This window comes from Ctenopharyngodon idella, chromosome 8 (genome assembly GCF_019924925.1).
Source record: "Ctenopharyngodon idella isolate HZGC_01 chromosome 8, HZGC01, whole genome shotgun sequence".
Lineage (NCBI taxonomy): Eukaryota > Metazoa > Chordata > Actinopteri > Cypriniformes > Xenocyprididae > Ctenopharyngodon > Ctenopharyngodon idella.
The window spans coordinates 19,454,097-19,469,633 of NC_067227.1; the positions used below are offsets into that span (position 1 = coordinate 19,454,097).

Here is a 15,537-nt window from a genome sequence, read left to right on the forward strand (position 1 = left end):
AGTAAACTGATTCAATCAAAGCATTGATTCATTCAGGATAGAAACAAGTGGCTGGCTGTGTCTGAAATCCCATGCTCTCTTAGTAAGTACTTAATTTGAAAGTATGTTCTTTATAGTATGAATTTGTGTACTACATTTTCTATGTTGTCATTATCATGTTTATGAGTACTGTGAATTCGGACATACTACTCTTGTCACATATTTTTCAACCGCTATATAGTAGGGAAATATGCAGTTTTGGATGCAGCCGCTGTCTTTATGCATGAGTCATTGAATCAGTCATTTAACCAAATCATTTAAAAACACTAATTCCATGTGACTTTCAGTGTGTACAGAGAGATGATATTTAATTGCCTTTTTCTGATGTGATACTGTACCAACAAAGAGTCTGACCATTATTTTAAACAGTTGTTAGGAATATACAGTAGATTCAAAGGCTGCTTTCTTCAGTATAATAAGATCAGTCACAAATGAAAACTGATCTGATCTTGATTGGACCAAATTTATGAAATATATTTTATGTACTTGAAAGCTTCTGCTATCCCTTTATGTAGAATAAAGGAAAAATCTAATGGAAAAAAACAAAACAAAACAAAAAAAACATTTATGATAGAAATTAGTTGACTTTTCATTCAGTGTGATGTTGTTGAAACACTTACGTACCCTTCCTAATTGAGATGAGAGCACAATCCTTACTTTTTTTGACTGAGGTTTTAGCAACTTGCCAGCTTGTCAAACATGGGAGACCAGCTGGTAAACCAGCTGAACACTAACTAGACCAGCCTACCAGCTCAGGCTGTTATTTTCAGCAGGGTGAACACACAAGAACACCCTAATAGGTAGCAAAATAGGAACCCACTCGGTTTAGCCGCAGGGATTTGGAAGTTCAGAGTAGCTTCCCCTAGCTTTTTTCTCACTCCATCCCTCCTTGACTTTTTCTTTGGCTGTGGTTGCTCTTCTTATACCTATCTTTTAAAAGCGCAGTGCCAGGTGTGCCTGCAGCACCGCATTGATTCAATCCTCTCGTATGCTGGCAAGCTGGCATGCTAACCTGCGCATGCGTCTTTATTACACAAACAGGCATACTGAAACAGATCCCGTCAAGGCCGTCCCTTCATCAAACACTTACATCTTGACATTTGGAGACTCTCCCACCTGGGACTGTTTGACTCGTTTTCCCTTACTGCGTAGCACATTTCCAAACAGCTCCTGCGGAGCGCACTGGCAAACATCTGCCGCGCAGGAAGCATGCTGAGTTTGTAGCAGAGATGGTTATTGGCATTCGTTTCTGTTTTCTTTGAGTGTACAAATATGGTTGTAATACAGCCTGTTAAAAAGAAGCTGACGTTAATTTACTTAGGCTACTATATCTACTGAGAACTGATATCTACTATACAATATATTTTTAAAGTTATAAAAATCACCAAAGGGAATGTTCAATGTTATTTTACTCTTAAATAATATATATATATATATATATATATATATATATATATATATATATATTTTTTTTTTTTTTTTTTTAAATAATATTTATTAAAAAAAATTAAATTATAATAATAATACTGTCAGAATAATATAATTGTAATATAATATGCAGGTTACAATTTTCCACCAACAGGTGGCGGCAAGTGTCTGTATTTATGAGTGATACATCGAATCATTTGCTCCACCGAGTTGTTCGTGAGCAGGTTATTGAATCATTCATTCAACCGATTCGTTCAAAACACTGATTCATTTAGGAATGAAACACTGCTCTGTCATGCTCGACGATAGCTTTGTGTGGAACTATTTTCGTCGGAGGAGCAAAACAGTATCTAAATGGTGTCAAAAATGTAAGTTACTTAATATTAAGTTCTTTTTTTTATTGAAATGATGTTTGAAAGCAATATCACAAATGCAGTTGTGCTGTTTTTCAACTCGCGGCCTATTTGTAGATGAGTAAAATGCGTTTAGTAAACGCGACTGAAAATGTGTCATTTATATTACAATTGAATGCAATAGAATAAAAATATTATTGCCGCGATTTTAGTATTGATACTAAAAAACGATTCGTACGTCTAAAAGTTGTTCATACATAAATAATTTACGTTTCAGTGCTGTCAATTCGTAAATATCCTACATATGTATATGTTCACTGTGTATGAAAACGTAAGTAAATGTAACGTTACATGTGTTAAAACTACACAAGAATACTCATGACATCACGTTGCTCTGACATGTGTCGCACTTTTCCAGTCAAGTAACGTTAGTCAGAATAAAGTCGGCATGAAATGGAAGTTGCAACTGTCGTTTCGTCCCTATTGTAACCAGTGTTGGGCAGTAACTAGTTACAGTAATAATATTACTTTTCCAGTAACTAGTGTAACTAATTGCTAATAAGATTTCAGTAATAATATTACAGTTACCATCCATAAAACAGCTCGTTACTTATTTCCTTTTGATGCCTCAACCCCTACTGATTTGAAATCAATAATTCCTAGATTTATTTTCATAATTTTCACGACTCGCACAGGCACATGAAGTCTCCAGTGCAGCAGGCAAGCTTGGAATATGGAAACGCTTATATTCAGTGGATGAAAATATTGCCATTACGTTGATTTTGTCAGGAGAAAAGATCATCTGAACGACGTTGTTTAAGTTGTGGCATTACTTTGGCATACATACTTCACCCACCTCCCTCTGATCTTGATATAAATTATATTACTATAATTAAAAATCCTTTTAGAAAATGAAACATTTTCTTACGAACTTATGTGATTTCTTTTGTCATATCATCATAAAATATACTAGTATATGGGTAAAAGGGAAATTATTGCTGCAATTAGCTTCAAGCTACATATGGCAATTATTGAGATTAATACAACACTTTTACTTAAAAGTCACTATCAATCACCATAAAGTGTTTATAATGACTTCTGACTGCGATCTAATGTGTATTTTGGTCAAATGATGAGGCAGAAATATGTTGTTAGTAACATTTTTTGAAGAATTTTATGGGGAAGATACACAATTACAACTTCTGTGGGGCGTGAAGGAAAAGTAATATAACTAGTAGTTTAACTAATTACTGTAGCCAGAAAGTAATAAGTGAAGTAATAATATTACTTTTGAAAGGAGTAACTAGTAACGAGTAATAAATTAGATTTTTTGAGTAACGAGCCCAACACTGATTGTAACGCATATCCAAATGAAACTGCTTACTGAACAAATGTAGGGCAGGACTTGATTTTGTCAAGACATGAATTATAAAAAAACAGTGATGTGCATGGATAAATTTATAATAAATACATTTATAATTTATAATAATACATTTTTTGTAATAAATATGGCAATATTCCATTAAAATAAAGAATTGTAAATTTTGATTTCGTGGTGACTTTAAATCTGCCCCTTTCTTACAGTCGAGTTCAAGCTAGCATTCTGCCGATCTGCCTTTATCCCGATTGTTAGAACCAAGTCTCTGACCTATGTTTTTTTCTTTTTTGCTTTTTCAATAATCAGTTTCAATCAGATTTATGTTACAATACTGAAGAAAAGATCTGTTGCTACTTCTTTCATCACAACTTTAATGTAACAAATTTTATTTGGAATAACACTCGCCAATTAGTTGCTCACAGTAAAAAATGTCTAATTTGATTCTATGTTCACTTTAATAGAGCATGCTGCAAGATTTTAATGGTGCGATATTACACTATGAGGGAGATATCACCAACAAATGCTCAGTCCCTTCCAGAATGGTTTCACGCTCTCTGGGTAATTAGAGAACAATGTCCGGCACTTCTATCTCTAATTAAACAACTGATAAGTATCTAATTCCCAAAGAAGCAATTGAAAACTTTACAATATGAGCTGAAGACAAATCTAAAGATATCTAATATCTGTTTGCTCTAATCCAGCACTGTGCCCAATTCTTTCCGATGATAAGATTGAAACACCTTTCAGTGGCAAGGCTAAGCTAGAAAGAGAGAGAGTGGAAGGATGAGTTGCGGATCTTCCTCATAAAAATGACAGCAGCAAAAGCCTCCACTATAAAAAGAAAAGCCAGTGCTCTCCTGGGACAAATTTATCCGGAGTGCTCAACAGTGTTAGATTTTCAGGGTGGAGTGGGGACTCTGTGTGTTTGTGTGTCTAAGTGGTGATGGGAAACATTAAGGACTCCTGAAATAGACCAGTGTGAGAGGCCACAAGCTAAGCGCTAAACCAGATCACTCCATATTTGAGTGTTGATTTTTTTTTTTTTTTTTTTTTTCCTCTGTGTTTCTTTGTCTTTAGCTTAGCTTCATCTCTCCTGTTTTTGCATCCAAAAATGTCTATTTATTCAAACTAGAAGTGAACAAATACACCCACAGGTATGAGCAAGTGAGGAGGTGAGCATGTTGGGAGAAAAAAGGAGTGTGAACATGACAGCAGCAGCTGAGATTTACATTAGGTTTCGCTCAAGTTGATCTGTCAGAAGTCAGTGGGTCCTCTGTACTCACAGCGCTGTCGCTCAGCTGGAGTTTGTGTGTCGCAGTTTGGACTTGCTGAGACTTGCACATCCCTATGGTGTTAAGAACTCAGGACTATATGTCAGGTCCAGAAAAAAACAAACAAACAAAAAAAGATTTGGATGTAATGGTGTTCTCATTCTCAAATGAATCATAAGTTCTTTTAATGAATTGCCTGATGATTTGATTATCAGTTTGAGTTAAATTTGTTAGTTATTGATATCTGTTAAAATCGTAAAAACAATGAGTGAGGTCTCACAAGTGTTGGCATGGATTTGTTAACTAGTATAGGGCAAAAAGAAATTTGATACTAATAAAAGTTTAATATCAGCAAATAATAACAAAATGATTCTTGGACATACACTACATCAAAAGTTTGGGGTCGGTATGTTTTATTAATGTTTTTAAAATAAGTCTCTTATGCTCCCTAAGGCTGCATTTATTTGATATAAAATACAGTAAAAATAGTAATATTGTAAAATATTATTAGAATTTGAAACAACTGTTTTCCTTTTTTAATATTTAAAAATGTAATTTATTCCTCTGATGACAAAGCTGAATTTTCAGCATCATTATTCCAGTCTTCAGTGTCACATGATCCTTCAGAAATCATTTTAATATGCTGATTTGGTGCAAAAGAAACATTTATTTTTATTATCAATGTTAAAAACAGTGGTGCTGCTTAATATTTTTGTGGAAACTATACTTTTTTAGCATTCTTTGATGAATGGAAAGTTCAAAAGAACAGCATTTATTTTGAAATAGAAATCTTTTGTAGGATTATAAATGTCTTTACTGTCACTTTTGATCAATTTAATGCATCCTTGCTCAATAAAAGTATTAATTTCTTTTAAAAAATCTTACTGAATCCAAACGTGTTTATCTACATTACTTTAATGACAAAGTTTAGTTTTCTATGCACATCAAAGCATATTAAAAATAGCGAAATTAAAATATTAAATTATTGGTAGTATTGGAGATTAATTGATTAGAGACACAAACATTACATATTTTGTGTGGTTGTTAAAGGCAGACTTTAATGTTTGTGCATCACTTGTGTGCATGGTACAGTAGGTGCAGAACTGCAATGTGGGAGACGTCAGAGACTGCTTTGTATTTTAAATTAAACGTTGCTAATGAACAGTGTGTCACTTATTTATAATAAACACAATCGCAATTATGTTGGGAAAAACACATTGAACAGGAATTATTTATGCTAAATTACACTAATTAACAGTAAACGCCCTAATTGAGTCAACTTCAAAAACACAGTGACAAACAGCACGCTTTAAGTACATTCTTTTTACCCTTAAAAAAAACAGATACAATTATTTTTTAACCAATCCAACATACTGTAGATGAGCAATTCTCTGAAATTAATCACCCCGCCCCTATATATATATATATATATATAATGTATATATATAACAAATGCGAATAATTTCGCAGTGCAGTCAAAAAAAAGTCCTTCACTTGCATGCATTTCATCAGATTCACAGCTTTGCTTAAAAAAAAAAATTCGCTGAGACTTGGTGCTGCATCCACATGCTTTTTTGTGCGCATATGCAGTGTTATGTCTCCTTGATCAATGGAAAAGCAAGCTCCACAAATGTCTGACAGTGTCTCCTTTTTTTAATAAGTTAAACTCTTTAAATGTACACACACACTTCTTTTTGACATCTTGACTTGATCTCCTCTGCAGCGTCCACGCTCTCTATCGCTGACACTGACGTCAAATCCTGCCTTCACTATGCATAGGGAATTGTGATTGGATGGTAATTTTGTTCTTCAAAATATAATATCATGTGATTGCCAACCTTTGATTAGGCTATTCTCACGTGACAGAAGACTCGGTCTAATGCTCAACAATACAGAATTTTTTAAGAAAGATGAAAATTAAGAAAACATTATTTTTATTTATTTATTTTTTTTTTAATAAATCACCCAGTCACCCTATGAATCAGGCTTCCTAAACAGAGTCATTGCCTTTATATTGGATCACTGTTTACTTTCAAAGTAAAATAAGTCATTATTTTACTTCTTTGTAACATTATTCTTTGAAAGTGTCATGGCATTATGCAGTCCCTGGTGTGAACTATTGCAAATATGAATGTTTGTGTTTTAAACTTCAGGCGATAGTTTAATATTCAATACTTAATGGGCCATGTTAAGACTCGGGGTCATATGTAATCAAGCAAATAGCTAAATTACAAGACTCCATTTGTAATGATTGATCAATGCTGCCTTTCACTAACATAGTTAGCAATATCTAAGAGGAATGTGGTTCACTGACAGATCATAGTACTAATTCACAGAAGTGCTTTAATAAGTAAGGATTAGCCAGCCTTTCCATTTTCAGCCAGTCCAATCCATAACGGCAGCACAAAACGCTCTACCTCATTAAACAAGATCTTATTAACTGGAGCTTGGCTTATTCAGCTTAAAACTTGTGCATTTAATCAATTAAGTTGCATGTGTTAAGTTAATCATCATAATTCCACACATTTTGTGGGATCAAATGTCAAGGTTTCATTATGGTGTATTTTTTAACATGATTGGCAGTTCCTTTTCTCTTGCAGAGTTTAAATGAACTGTTTTAAAAGAAGCATGTTTTCAATTAAATTACTTCAAACTGCCTTAAGCTGTTATTGCTCAAGAGTGCTGAGGATAAACCCAGTAGAAGTTTAGTAGTTGAAGCTGTTCAAGGAAAATCTTTTAAACCTCTTTATTTTTATTGTATTTATTTATTTGCTTTTTTAAAATATTAGGAGGCTTTGATACAGTTTGACTCCTGGATGATCCACTGATCACGGTCATTCTTTTGACATTTAGCATAAACGCCTTTTTCTGTCACTCAAACAGTGAAGTTTGTGTTGAGGCCTTAAAGGGCTAAGGTCCACCCAAAAATGAAAATTCTGCCAACATTTAGTCACCCTCATTATGTTTCAAACCTGTATGACTGACTTGCTTCTGTGGAATACAAATAAAGATATTTTGAAGTATGTTGATAATCAAACAGTTTCGGTTTCCTTTGACATAAAATACAATGGAAGTCAACAGGAACTAAAACTGTTTGGCTATCGACATTGTTCAAAATATCTTCTTTTGTGTTCAGCAGAAGAAATGCCGATACATGATGATTTTTGGTGGACTATTCCTTTAAATAAAGTAGATTTTTTTTTCCAGAGCTTTCAAAAAAATGCTTTTAAATATTCAACATTTACACAAAGATTGCTTTGATACCAAATTTGCCCATCATCAAAGCTTCAAAAACCTCTTCAACTCAACAGGCTGAACGAGTCCCATATTTTGATCAAAAAACAAAATCCCTTGGGTCTGTTTACATCGTTCACTCAACACAGTATGGAGTGAAATAAAACAGCTTAGTTTGCACATGGCCTCCATTTCCAACCCTAGCTCATTAGAAAAACGAGCCAGTGGCAACATTTCAGCAAAATTGTATTCTATTGCTACCTAACCGATATCGTTAACAAAAGCGTGAGATAAAAATGCACTTTTAGTTAGCTTCTTGCATTTTAGTAAATGCGAGTTTAGTTAGCTTGTTGCAGTCTTTTAAACTCTTTTATCGAGTGTCGTGATTCGTATTTCTAAGGACTCGTACCCGAGCTTTCTGCTTCGCAAATGCAACGCTGCACCAGGTGAGCTACCAAGCAAGTTTACTACATCGGAAAACCCATACTTATGAAGCTGTTTATGTGATGCAAACATCGAAATGTATTAGCTTACAAATCACACATTATGGTAAAAGGAAAAAAATAAGTCTTTATTAATCAGTAATCTGCCCTGTAATCATAATTAATGTGAAAAGGAATTAAAGTTGTTGATGTTTCACTGCCTCTAGTGATCATTTCAGCTGGAGACTGCAGTGAATTGTATGTATAGGTACGTTTTTGCAAAAATATAGGTAGAGGCATGTTTTTCCAATGAGCCTGGGTTGTCCATTTCATCTTGCAATTTGCTTTTTCAGCACTATTGTTTGCGTCTTCCCTTTTTTTTTTTTTCGTTGTGGCCCTGGTTGACACTTCCATTTTTTTTTTTGCCAGAGGTGGCAAATTACACTGCTCCATGGCCAACTTCAACATACTGCATTTTACCTTCCCCAACTTATGTTACGCTAAATAAAATGAGTCAAGTGAGATGAATGTTCATGTCTGACTTCAGCTTTACTGCACATCCGGGAGCCACAAACTGAACAAGGGCAAAAAGGGTGAGTTTATTCGTAGGAGGGACTTTCAGTTCTTTGGGAATTAACTTGCTTCATTCTAAAATGTTCTGCAGTAGGTTGTGAGATGTAATTAGATATGTCTTTGCAGAAACTCAATCAAAACAGTCAAGCACTAAGGCATTTATGCAGCGAAAAAAAAAAAAAAATGAAGGAACCAATCAGAGCTCTTAAAGCAGCATCAGTGCTGATGAACATCTTTTTATGCAAACCCTGTGAGTAAGTGCTGATGAATGGAATGTTTATCAAATTAAAATTTCAAAACTATGTATTCATACTGAAGAACGCTGGTTTCCTCGTATGTTTTTCCATAAACACCCCATAGCCTGTGTGATAGAGTCCTAAATGTTTTTTGTCTGGCAGTATTCAGATGGGAGTCTCTAAAAGTGCTGAATTGTTAATGAAGCTCTAAGTGGAGAGGAAATAATCATATTTGCACAGTTGTAATTAAAGCCATTGGTAAAGACATATTGATCACCACCACCTTTGGCTGCCAGCCTGTGATTACGCTAGGGATTGAGCCATAAAATATATATTTCTTCAAGATGGCAAGCCAAATGGTTACTTGAGTGAACTAAAAGGAACTTGATGGTTGTAGAAATTCCATATATTTGCAGAACTAGAGAGCTTTGTTCTTAACCTTATTTAGGGATAGGTCACAATAGTCAGTTAAACTATCTACAACCTATGTACATTTATGGTTTTTTTTTTTTTTTTAGTGCTTGTAGCTTTATTAGGGTGCTAACAGTGTGTTGTGCCTTAGCTGTTAGGCAGTTTAAATGATTAAAACCTCTCAAAAAATTGCATCTTTCAGTTAATCTCCTTTACCTGTTGTAGAAACCTGCTTGAAACCAGCCTAAGCTGCTTTGCTGCTCTTAGCTGGTTTAATATGGTCTTTTTGACTGGTCAAGCTACTCTTAATGGGATGCCACACCAAAAAATGAAAATTCTGTAATTTACTAACTCTCCTCTCATTCCAAACCTGTACAACTTTATCAACGGTATTGTGAAGAATGTTAGTAAGTAACCAAACAGTTTTGGTTAGTATTGACGTTCATTGTATAGACAAAAAAATAAATAAATACTGAGACATTTCTCAAAATGGTGACAGAATTTTGTTTTGTTTTTTGGGTGAACTGTGGACCTTTTAAGCTGGTCTTGATGGTGTTTAGCTGGTTTAGCTGGGCAGGAAGCTAGTCTCCCAGCATGACCAACTGAAAAACAACTAACAGACCAATCTGACTGACTTGGGAAAACAGCTAAGGGACATTCACACCAAGGATTCTAGATTAAAGGAAAAATATGTTACAGGAGACAGAAGTTCAACATTCTAATTTCTGTATATAATCTAAAGTAATTTCTGCTTATTAGTATGATTGAATTAGGTCATTGAAGGTCAGCAGCAAAGATTTTTTTTTTTTTTTTTTTTTGTAATTTAATATAGTTAATTATTACAGGTTTGCGTAAAATTCTGAGATTCCATTTCACTGTTTTTTATTTATTTTGAGGAATATTGAATGTTTTCGTGCAAGTGAGATGAGCAAATGCATGTTCACATTTAGTCTAGAACTACAATAACCATCATGTTTACACAGCGCACACAACACCTCTTCACATTATTTCTCTTACAGTAACATGGGGACACGAGAGCTGTCAGTCAATAAATGTGAAAAAGTAACTTGCGTTACTTATTTGAAAAAGTAACTTAGATATTTTGTTGTAAATTGAAAAAGTAATGCATTACTTTACTAGTTACTTGAAAAAGTAATCTGATTACGTAACTCGAGTTACTTGTAATGCTTTACCCCCGACACTGGTAATGACACAAAGGAGCGATATTGTTGGAATTGCTCTCAGAATGATTTTTTTTCTTCTGATGATGAATGATAAAAACATTGATAGCCAGTTAGAACCCACCTGACTTTAAAGAGCTCAAGCATTTAAAGCGACAGATGACAAAACTGCAGTGCTTATTATTAATAGAATGTTATCGTTCATTAGTGTGGATGCTTATAGTTATCTTTATGGTTATCATCTTGTTGTGTAGAGGCCTTAAAACCGGCAAACCTTCTCGAAAATATAAAATTTCTCACATATCTAATCTCACTGTACCATTTTATATTGTTTGTCAGAGACTGATAAACCAAATATTTGTACTGTCATATGATTTTGTTATGATATGGAAAGCTAATTCAAATGAATGGAAGATTAAGTAGGTCATTATAAACCTTCTCTCTTCTCTCTTTCTATCACCCACAGCTTGTGAGTTGATGAACAGAGGTATCCTCGCTCTCGTCAGCTCTATCGGCTGTATGTCCGCGGGGTCGCTGCAGTCTTTAGCTGACGCAATGCACATCCCTCACCTCTTCATCCAGAGGGCACCCGCGGGCACTCCTCGCTCTAGCTGTCCACCCACCAGTCGCGCCCATCCAGACGACTACACTCTCTTTGTACGACCTCCCGTCTACCTAAATGACGTCATCTTCCAAGTGGTGATGGAGTACACCTGGCAGAAGTTCATTATCTTCTATGATACCGACTATGGTGAGTATTTTCTCTTTATTGATGGCAGTAGTAAATGGCCTTAAGGAGCTCCCTCAGAGTGTGTCCAATCAGTGACCCCACATTAACACCCCCTTATTACCACCACAGAGAGGAAATTATACAGCATTATTACCTCCATCGCTCATGTGATTAAGGCATTTTGCCTGTATGTGTTTAAGAGAAAAGGGCATGAAATGAGGGAAAAGCATTCATGGATTAACCACAGAGCTGACTGGGCCGTTGCCCACAGGCCTTTCAGTCCAAGAGGCCTCAAGCTGTTATTCTTTTTTTTTTTTTTTTTGAGCATATACCTTCCCTTGAGCCTATACCCATTGCATTTCATTGCGTTTTGGTCTTGCAATGCATTTTACTGACTGGGTAAAGTAAAACATGTTTCGTGATATGGTAAGTTTTGACAGGAGCAGAGTAGACAAGGGTGAGAATTTGCCCGCGGTTAGTCAGGCAGTTGCCCAGCCACCAGATAAGAGCAATTTTTATTGATCGAGGGGCACTGAATATTTTCCACAATCATGAAGCTAATTACCAATGTCAGCCAGGGAAAGATTGATCGGAGGTAAAACAAAGCATGCTTTAAGATGGATGTTTTAGTCATAACTACAGTATTCTACAAATAAGAAAGAATAATGATAAATTAAGAATTTTATTTGTTGCATTTAAATGGTCATACAATGAGAAAGTTGTTTCTGACCATTTGGTGTCTATGTTGGTGTTAAAAAAGTTATAGAAAATAGAAAAACACTAAATGTGTGAAAAGAGTATAATGGACAATAAAAGAAAAACGTAAGATGATAATAATACAAATTGACCCTTCGCAAAGACCCACCCCCCTTAGTTACTGTTGCTTTGTCTGACAAGCTTCTGCGCAAGAGCGCCCTCTGGCTTTCAGATGGAGAAGCATTTACTACTGATCACAGAGCCGTACAGCTCTGATAAGCTGCTAATAAAATAATTGCAGCCTTTGCCAAATCTCGTGTAGTTTAATCGCGATAAATCATGCAGCCCTATTGGTTACTTTTGGTATGAAACAGAGTCTTAGCTTTCAAATTTGGTCAATTTGTATTTTAAATAAATTCAAACAATAAATACTGTTTTGTGCCTCTTTAATTTGTCGAACAGATCGCTGTTGCGCCTCAATTCAAGCGACACGTAAACCGATCATCTCTTCCTAGTTTTTGTACGAAATGAATGTGAATGAACATCAGAGGGTATGTTGTTTCAATCACGGAAAGATGTCAATACTCACCTTTTTTCAAGTTCAAGTCTGCTGACGTTAATCTACTAACTCTCCTGTTTGGTTTGTTTGTCGGACAAAATGGCGGATTCTGCGTTATGATTGGTCAGCTCGCCTGTCAATCAAATTCCAGGCAAAGGGTGAATTTACTGACTTAGGACGCTCTATGTCATGAGTCGGGTTTGATATCCCAGTTTCTCTTTCTCCTGTCCTTACTGCTACTTAGACTCAGCTGTTCGCTATTGCAATCAGCGCTCACGCTGATCATCTCCACACCTGTTCTTTCTCTACTCTAATTTTCTCTGCTACTTTACTCTGCTGTTCTTTGCCAGATTATTGTGGAATTTCTAGCGCCTTACTCTGCTATCCAGCCATTTAAGCATTATTATACATTTGTCTTTCTTGTAAGTCTTAGTCTAAGTCTTAGTGTTTTGTAGTGCACATCATACCTGTTCTCTGCCCGGTCATCCTGCTTCCTGTGGTCGCCTTGCCATCTGCTGTCGATGGTGCTTTGTCTGCTGGCTGGGTACTGCGCTACATCTACGCTGGGTGCACTCTGTTAAGCCTGGGACCAGTTTCTCCGTTCCATTCCTGTTTTATGTGAACTGAATTTAAGTCATCACCAGTCCTGCGTCCACCCTGAAAGCGCGGCAGACTGCTTTTGTTCTATTATTAATAAACTGTTTCTGTTCCTGCCATCGCGTTTGGGTTCTCTGTCCCTCCTGACACTCTACAACTCTGAATCATACACAAATAGTGCTTTGAATGGGTGACTCACTGATTTGATTCTAATTATGAATGATGTTAGCATGTTGCTAGGGCTGTCATGATAAAAAAAATCACACGATTATTGTGGTCAAAAGTATTTTTAAAAAATCCATTTAAGACAAGTAATTTCACTCGGCGGCCATCTTTGAAACACCTCTCGGCGTGCAAGTGCAGCTCTTATCTCTTTGAATGGGGAAACATCAAATTCTCCAAAGATGTTCACCAAGCTTTCGATTAAATTTCATATTTGAAATCATCAATGAAATCTAATGCGCAGTCTTAAGCACGCATATAGGAAGCATGTGTCTGACTGTTTCTATAACAACTTGACCTTCTAACGGCAGCTGCAGTAACGCGATGACTTCACCAATTTCCGATTGGCTCTTATTTAGAAGGCAGGACTTATTCTGCCATATTGCGCGTTGCACTTTCTCTCATTTATAATAATAGGAGTGCACCTCTTTCTGTATATAAAGTCTTTGTTCATAACAATAATATTGTGATACCTATGGAAACTTAAACTGCAGCACTTTCACTACCAAAAGAGGACGTTTTAGGAACGTCCCTAATGTTCTGTAAAGATTCAGAATTTTCATCACCTTTAGAGAACTTTTAGGCAACGCTGCACAAGGTCATGAGAACGTCGCCTTCTACGTGGGTGTTTTATAGAAAATAATAAAGTTTGAAGTCATCGTTATGGAGGTGAGCATTTGCTTTAGATGGGCTCTTGATTCTTGCTATTTTAACATTGGATTTTCTCTGGCTGCTTTAACTGTGTTTCCAAAACATGCTTGTTACAGCAAAAATTGCAAGAGAAATTCTGATCAGATGAATTTGGTTATTTAATGATGGTGATTCAATCATCATGGACTGTCCTGTCCACAGATCCTCTCCAGAGATTAAACTCTGAGTGTGTTTACTGTTAGTTTTGCATTAATTAAAGGTTAGTTTTTTCTTTATTTTTCTTTATTTTTAATTTTTTTTTTTAAATTCATTATACAGATAGAGTTTTGAGCAGTGTCTTTTAGACTCACACAGACATCATGAATCAGCTTATGAACCTCAACAATGGTGACAAACAAAAATCTTTTTTTGTGACTTTAGTAGCTTGTCTGTCTATCTGAAAATTTTGTCACCATTGTTGAGGTTCATACGCAGAATCTTGATGTCTGTGTGAGTCTACATGATCCTGTCTGAATAATTTCTGCACAATGATAAAATCTTTCAAAGCAGGACAGGATTTAAGAAAAGAATACAGTGTTCAGAGATCAGTGAATAAGGCCACTGTATGATGAAATCATCAACAATGAGTAAACAAATCCATTTGATCAGATTTTTTTGTAACAAATGTGCTTTAGAAACAGTTACAACAGTTGGAGAAAATTTGAAGTTAAAATGTCAAGGGTCAAGAGCCCAACTAAAACAAGCGCTTACCTCCATAACGGTGACATTTATAAATTTTAATAAAACATCAACACCTCATTAAGAAGTTTTGAATGAAAGAAATAAAGTCAGAGTGGTTTGTAATAAGTGAAGATGCTGAGATCTAGAGAGATCTGTTAGAGTTTAATGTTCTGTTTCTGTTATCTGAGTTTTGTGAGGTTACCATTATGCTGAAGTGTAGAGCCTGTGCTTCAGTCAGTGCTGAGCCAGAAACATTGATGTTCTGCTGCATGTTGCTTTATTTAAAGGCCAAAGTAACTGTGTAGTTACTGATGCAGCGATACAGTAGTTACATTATATCATGCGTGTGCTGTTGTCAGCTAATGACTTACTGCAAGAGATTTGCATTTTAAAGAAAAGGTTTCACAATGATAATCCAGGAAATACCTGTAAAGAGCTTTTTTTTTTTTTTTTTTTTTTTTGTAAGACGTTTAAGAAAAATTAGTTTTTGTTTGAACAGCCTCTTTTGTTAGTCAATTTAGCTCTAATTTACAATTCAATTTTTTGACAAGGGCAGCAGGGACGTTCTGAGAACATTTCCAAATAAAATATGGTTTCCTAAATATTCAGAGAATGTCCATGTTCCCTGAAGGTCCGCCAAATAACGTCCCCCAAACCTTAAAAGAACTTCACATCGTGACCGTCTCTAAACGTACTGGAACGTTACTAGGCAACTGCCTTAACACCAGTGGGGACGTCCTGAAAATGTTCTGGGAACGTAAAATTTCTAGCGGGGTTACTCGTTTTTGAAACCTATCGATGATCGAAATGAAAAATGGCCAAAAATGCCCATCCCT

General features: G+C 35.6%; 1 protein-coding gene across 5 annotated transcripts in view; it reads left to right on the forward strand.

The window, feature by feature from the left end:
- The window catches only part of grid2 (glutamate receptor, ionotropic, delta 2), a 434,613-nt gene that overhangs the window by 241,250 nt on the left and 177,826 nt on the right, over positions 1-15,537 (forward strand). For 4 of the 5 annotated variants that reach the window (XR_007931154.1, XR_007931155.1, XM_051901960.1 and 1 more), the window contains exon 3: positions 10,993-11,277. Coding sequence is in view for 3 of the 5 variants with exons in the window: in XM_051901960.1 (XP_051757920.1) it covers positions 10,993-11,277 (285 nt within the window). In the remaining 2 variants the exon portion in view is untranslated. Of the gene's footprint in view, positions 1-1,721; positions 1,836-10,992; positions 11,278-15,537 lie in introns of those variants that run through there. The other variant, XM_051901959.1, reaches the window with a different exon arrangement.